This window comes from Cynocephalus volans, chromosome 4, assembly GCF_027409185.1.
Source record: "Cynocephalus volans isolate mCynVol1 chromosome 4, mCynVol1.pri, whole genome shotgun sequence".
Classification (NCBI taxonomy): Eukaryota; Metazoa; Chordata; class Mammalia; order Dermoptera; family Cynocephalidae; genus Cynocephalus; species Cynocephalus volans.
Window position 1 is genome coordinate 108348389 of NC_084463.1, and position 7110 is coordinate 108355498.

Below are 7110 nucleotides of genomic sequence, written 5' to 3' on the forward strand. Positions count from 1 at the left end.
TTACAGTGTCTTTAATGTTTACATGGTGATGGGATAAGAGAGTCTGCAAAATGGCTTGAAAACGGGAAGCAGCCTCAAATTCCTGTAGGTCTCACTGCTATCTCAAAGAAACTAGGCATACTAAGTCCAATAGCTCATTGTGCAAAGGTTGGGGTTTGGCAAATCTGGGAAATGGGGTTTTCAGGGAAATAAATCAATTATGTCCCTTTTGGTCTACGGAAATGGTATGGCCCAAGGAGAGTGAATTTATCACAAAATTCTGAACCAGAAAACATATCTCTCTAACTCTTCCTCTGATGTAATACTCACATATTTTCAATCACTCTTACCTTGAGTATTAGAAGGAAAGTAGGATTTATCACTGATACAAATGGAAAAAGGAAGTAGAATTACAGTGAGAGTTTCAAATGGTAGACCTGCCAATTTCTGCTAAAGTTTTGATTTCCTCCTTTTGGAAAGATCAGCTAAAACCTGAGATGGGTGTGAGCAACGATACATAACTTTTGGGAAGCTTCCCCTGATAATTCCAATATGCCCCCAGTAAAGGAACAGTTAAGTCGATCATGTGTGATATGATTCCACAGAAAATAATTAGCATCTAGACAGAGAGTAATAGCCTTTTTGCTTTGTTCCAAGAAAACCACTCCTAGAGTTTAGAGGGTTTTTTTTTTTTTCTAGAGAGGGGGAAAATATGCGTTATTCAATTAAACAAGTAATATTAAATAACATGTACAAATCACACTGCACATGTATTGAGGGACACAGACAACAGCCTTTAGTACCTGTCCAAAGAAAGTGCTAAACAAAGAAAGAAATACAGTTTGGAAGAGTTATTCAGTGTATCTCAGAAAAAAAACACGTGAAGCTTCCTGGGACCATTGATTCGTTGAACTCTCATGACAGAAAAAATTATGTTTACCAAGTTAGGCTGCAGGTAGGGGATACAAAATGGTAAAATAGCCCTCTGCCCCAACTGTTATAGGAGTCACACATGTTAAAACGCCATGATAATAAAACCAGATGTGAACACAGAAGAATTAATTAACTCAGTCAGAGTGATTAGGGAAGGCTTCCTAGGCAGGAGATATTTGAATTGGGTTCGAAACAAGGACTGTCCTTAAGAAGCAGAAAAGGGCAGGAAGAATGTTGCAAGTTAGAGGAACAATGTGTGGAAGTAGGTAAGCTGTGACAGGACTTGCCATGCTTGGGGGACAGTGGGATGTTCCCCACATAACGAAGGTTAGGGGCAGAAGATTAGGGGGACCTGTAGATCTTGAACGCCATGCTAGGGCACTTGCACCTGTCGGGACAGCTTCTTGCGAAGAATGTCGTGCCCAGAGTTACTCTGGCTGATTGTAAATACCAGCTCCTTTTTAAACAAACATTATCGCCTTCACAAACTCAGTAACTCTCTAAGCCATAGTTTCCTTATCTCAAACATGCACAGAACACTGCTATTTATCTCATGAGGTGTCTGAGAGGATACATGAGAGTTTTCCAGACACATTGGTTTTCTTGACATTCCCTGAATATGTCAAGCTCATTCCCACCACAAAGACTTTGCACTAACTGTTCCCTGTGTCTGTCATACTTTCTCTCCCCAGATCTTTACATGTTGGGTGGCTTACTGCACTCCAATCACAAAGTAAGTGTCAATTCCACAGAAAGAGCTTTCTTGACTGTATAGTCCAAAATCTCAACCCAGTCCCTGACTCTTTAATCACTTTCCTTTAACTCTCTTCATGGCATTTTTCTCTGTCTGAGACAGGAGAGCTCACAGCTGTCTTATTCCATGTTATATTTCCCATACACAGAAGTGCCTGACAAATCAGAGACAGTAAGTTAATATTTGCTGTATTAATGCATTGGTCTTGGATAGTCACTTAAGTCATCTATCTTAGTTTCAATTTTTGTAATATTGGTACTGAAATACCTACCACATCAAGTTTTGGTGAAGAATTAAGTGGAAAAAATTCTATCAAACACACAGCATTTTGACCAGCACATTTCAGATATTGGGAAAATACTGGTTTCCTGACTTGCCTCCTTGTATATTCTTTGCCCAGATACTCAATACATAACACAGAAACTAACTAAAGGTATATTTTCTTATTCGTTTACAAGCTTTGTGGATCCTACAGAATACTTTCCAGAGTGTCTCTACCTTTCTTTTCCCCACCACGTTCCCCATATCCACGTCTTCTGTTTTCCTTTCCTTCCAGGACAACAGCACCTGAAAAGGAGCCCCACAGTGTATGGAAAATTCTCGTGTTACTTTCATGCTGTCCCCTCACAACAGAGTAGTTATTTTAAGAAAGAGTCGAAATAGAAATATGATGAGGTTACATAATCAGAGGAACTTGAGTTAATTCTTATCAGAGCTGGACTGCAAAGTAGCACTTTCTGCTAGAATATCAGTTAGAAATTATCCTGGAAGTTTTCCTGAAAACTCAAGAATTGACAGGAACATCATGACATAAATATGCCATCCGGGACTGGAATAGTCTCTCCATAACCCTCTGCTTCCAACTACACCTGGATGGGAGACAGTTATTGACCACTTCCATTTTTATTGTATTGTTGTAGATTATAATCAAGCACAAATTTCAACATGGTAAAATCATTTATCAGGTCTGCTCACTGGTATGACTCTTAGCAAAGCAGCCACTGTATTCTGGGGATCACCACAGAGGACAGAAGGACTTTAAAAGAATGCTTCAAAACCATCCTGAATTTTTTTCCTTACATCCTCTTAAATTGATATTGAGTAACGTTGCAAAGCCTTTCAGTACGGCAGGTTTTGATTAAGTCACACGTAAACGTTTTACAGATATTACTCCTCATACTCCTGTGGGTGAGAACGTAAGCACTTTTTTCATATTTCCGTCTCTCATGCAGATCCTGACTGTGGAGGAGAGAACTGATAACAAATGAGGGGACTCCAAGGAGATACTTGAGCTTTCTTTATATTATTCACAAATTTGTCTAATATAACATTTCCCTCATCACTCTGAGTCCTGACCTTGAATTCAGCCAAGTGAATTTAATCCTCTTTTTCTCAGGTTCTCTCATTAAGAGTTACCTGGCTGTTGCCCAGGGGATCTACATTAGAGTCCAAGTAAAGTCTGTGAACTTTACAATCATCACACAGTCTTGACCTCATATTCACATGTGGGAGAAAGTCGCTGCCACCAGGAAGATGGGCAATCACACCGCAGTGAGCACATTCCTTCTGTGGGGATTTTCCAGTTTCCCGGACATACATACTTTTCTCTTTGTGGCGGTGTTCTTCTCCCATGTGACCATCCTAGCTGCAAATGTGTCCATAATGGTGACCATCAAGCTCAGTCACAACCTTCACACCCCCATGTACTTTTTCCTCTGTGGTCTGTCCTTTTCAGAAAGCTGCACCACGATGGTGATCATCCCCCGCATGCTAGTGGACTTGCTATCGGAGAGCAAGACCATTTCTCTTCCTGAGTGTGCCACGCAGATGTTTTTCTTCTTTGGCTTGGCAGCCAACAACTGTTTCATCTTGGCTGCCATGTCCTATGACCGTTACACTGCCATCCACAGCCCACTGCACTACCCAATCCTGATGACCCGAAAGATCTGCTTTCAGCTCATGATGGCCTCTTGTGTGGTTGGGACAGTGGTGTCCCTGTGCATTGTCATCATAGTATTCAACTTGTCTTTTTGTAACTCCAGCACCATTCAGCACTTTTTTTGTGACATTGCCCCTGTGGTCTCCCTGGCCTGTGATTACACCTTTTTCCAGGAAATGGTTCTCCTGGCATTCACTACTTTTGTGTTGGTGGGCAGCTTTATTTTAATTATGATCCCGTATGTCTTCATTGTGTCCATAGTTGTGAAGATGCCCTCTGCAAGGGGAAGGTATAAGGCCTTCTCTACTTGTTCCTCACACCTTACAGTTGTGGTCATACACTATGGATTTGCTTGCTTTGTCTATTTGAGGCCTAAGAACAGTGACTCATCCCGTGAAGACATGCTGATGGCTGTGACATATACAGTTTTGACACCTCTGCTTAACCCCATTGTCTACAGTCTAAGAAACAAAGAAATGCAGATAGCTCTGAGGAAAGTACTAGGCAGTGTAATTAGGCATTTCCCTCAGATGGTAAATAAAAGAGCCCAAAACATGTAAGAAAAAAAAAAAAGTACAGAGTGTTGATAATAAAAGTGGAAAATGTGGAATTTTCCAATTTAAAAAATTATTACTTAGTGTACAAAGCAATTAAAGTATTTTCTAATTGCCTGATCTGTTCTGGTCTTACTCTTTTCCTAGTACAAATCCAGATTTAATTATAAGATGTAAAATGTATTACACACACAAATATATATACGTATATATATACACACACATATATGTATACAAACACACACAGATGTATGTAATATACATATCAAAACATGCTTCAGAACACCATATTTTCATAGTACCGTTTGCCTTTGTGGAATCTAGAAATTATTCTACATAGGAAATTATTATTCTAAGTATGACCATTATTGTGTTGAGGTAATTTCATTATATTCCTACTTTGCTGAGTATTTTTATCACAAAAGGGTGTTAAATTTTATCAAAAGTTTTTTTCCTGTATCTATTGAGATGATCATGTGATTTTTATTCTTTATTCTGTTAATGTGGTGTATCAAATTAATAGATTTACATATGTTGCATCCAGGAATAAATCCCATGTGGTCACGGTATATGATTCTTTTAATGTCTGTCAAATAAGGCTTGCTAGTGTTTTGTTGAGCGCTTTTGCAACTACGTTCATTAGTAATATTGAAATATAATTTTCGTTTCTTGTAGTGTCTTTGTCTGCCTTTGATATTAAGGTAATGCTGGCCTCATAAGATGAGTTTGAAAGTGTTCAATCAAAACTTGAAGTCTTCAGGTTTTGGAAGAGTTTGAAAAGCATGGGCATTAATTCTTTAAATATTTGGTAGAATTTTCTAGCGAATCCATCTTGTTTTGGTCTTCTTATTTTGAGGCTCTTCATCACTTACTCAAATCCTTATTAGTTATAGGTCTCTTTAGATTTTCTACCTCTTCTTCATAAAATTTTGGTAGGTTATATGTTCTCAGGAATTTATTTCTTCCAGGTTATCCAATTTTTTGGTATGTATTGTTTGTAGTAATCACTTTTAATTCTTTTTTCTGTGGGATCAGTTGTAATGTCTTCTATTTTATGTGACATTATTTATTTGAGTCTACTTTTTTTGTTGGTCTAGATAATGGTTTCTCAAAAATGTTTATCTTTTGGGAAGATTTCTATTGTTTTTCCATTTTCTATTTTATCTATTTCTGTTCTAATATTTATTGCTTTCTTCCTTCTGCTATCTATGGGCTTAGTTTGATTTGCTTTTCTTTTTTCTAGTTCATTGAAGTGTAGTTAGGTTGTTTGTGATCTTTCATTTTTTGAAATGTTGGTGTCCCCTTTAATGTCTTTCAGCAATATTTTGTAATTCTTACTGTAGAGATATTTCCTCTCTTTTGTTAAATTTATTCCTAGGTTTTAAAATTTTTGATGGCCATTGTAAATGGGCTTGCTTTCTTGATTTCTTTTTCTGCTGTTTATTGTTGGTGTATAAAAGCACTACTGATCTTTGTATATTGATTTTGTATCCTGAAACTTTACTGAATACATGCAATATTCCATTGTGTATATATACTGCATTTTCTTTATCCAGTTGTTCATCAGTGGATATTTGCCCCAACCCACGGGGATAACAACCGGGACCCTGGAGAGGGGAGTGGGAATTGGATGGGACAAGAGACGAGAGAAATGGAGACAAGACAGTATTCTGATCAAGTCTCGTTTATTAGCCAGAAGGTCACAGCTTATATAGCCAGCAGGACGGAATCAGCAGATAAGGAAGTATGCAGATGTTTTCTGGGAAAAAACCACAGGGCAAATCATTCTGGGAAATGGAACATTTCTCAGCTATCTAAAGCAATGCAGCAGTGATCTACGCCTAGGGCTGTGCAAGCAGTAAGAAGGAGAAAAGGGCGGAAAGGTCACAGCATTTATATCTTTAGTGCCAGAGGGCTATTGGCAGGGTTTCATGACCCTGGGCAGGCTATGACCGGGTTCTTTGGCCCCGGACAGATAGTCAGGTTCATTTCAACTCTTGGCTATTGTAAATAGAGCTGTGATAAACATCGGAGTGCAGGTATCCCTTCGACGTGATGATTTCCATTCCTTTGGGTATAAACCCCGCAGTGGGATTGTTAAATCATATGGCAACAGATGCAGAAAGAGCATTTGATGAAATTTAACATCCTTTCATGATAAAGACTGTCAGCAAATTAGGTATAGAAGGAAAATACCTCAACCCAGTAAAAACCCTATATGACAAACCTACTACCAATATCATCCTGAATGACAGGAACAAGACATTCTTAAGAACAGGAACAAGAGAAGAATGCCCATTCTCACCACTCCTATTTAACACAGTGTTAGAAGTGATAGCCAGAGTAATCACGCAAGAGAAAGAAATAAAGGACTTCCAAATTGGAAATGAGGAAGTCAAACTGTCCCTGTTTGCAGACAGGATGATGCTATATATATAAAAAACTAAAGACTCTACAAAGAAACTCTTAGAACTGATTAACAATTTTGGTAATGTTGCAGGATACAAAATCGAAATGCAAAAATGAGGAAGTAGTGTTTTTATACTCCAATAACGAACTAGCAGAAAAAGAAATCAAGAAGGTAACACATTTACAATAGCTACCAAAAAAATAAGATACCTAGGAAACAATTTAACCAAGGCGGTGAAAGATCTCTACAATGAGAATTACAGGTCATTAGGGGAAGAAATGAAAGCAGGCACAAAAGGTATAAAGACATTTCATGCTCTTGGATGGAAGAATCAACATTGTGAAAATGTCCATACTATCCAAAGCAATTTACAGATTCAATGCAATCCCCATCAAAATACCAATGACATCTTCACAGAAATAGTGAAAACAATCCTAACATTCATATGGAATAACAAAAGACCCCAAGTAGCCAAAGCAATCTTGAGCAAAAAATAAAATAAAGCCAGAGGCATAACACTACCTGACTTCAAATTATACTA

At 38.1% G+C, this 7110-nt stretch overlaps 1 protein-coding gene across 1 annotated transcript; it reads left to right on the top strand.

Moving 5' to 3' along the window:
* The first annotated feature begins 3199 nt into the window (after positions 1 to 3199).
* Positions 3200 to 4165, top strand: LOC134374737 (olfactory receptor 10T2-like). The gene has a single exon (XM_063092678.1). The coding sequence runs from the start codon at positions 3200 to 3202 to the stop codon at positions 4163 to 4165; it is 966 nt and encodes a 321-aa protein (XP_062948748.1).
* The last annotated feature ends 2945 nt before the right edge of the window (positions 4166 to 7110 follow it).

What these genes read in the sequence shown, in the direction of transcription:
- LOC134374737 (XM_063092678.1), top strand. Translation starts at nt 3,200, where the DNA reads ATGGGCAATCACACCGCAGTGAGCACATTCCTTCTGTGGGGATTTTCC.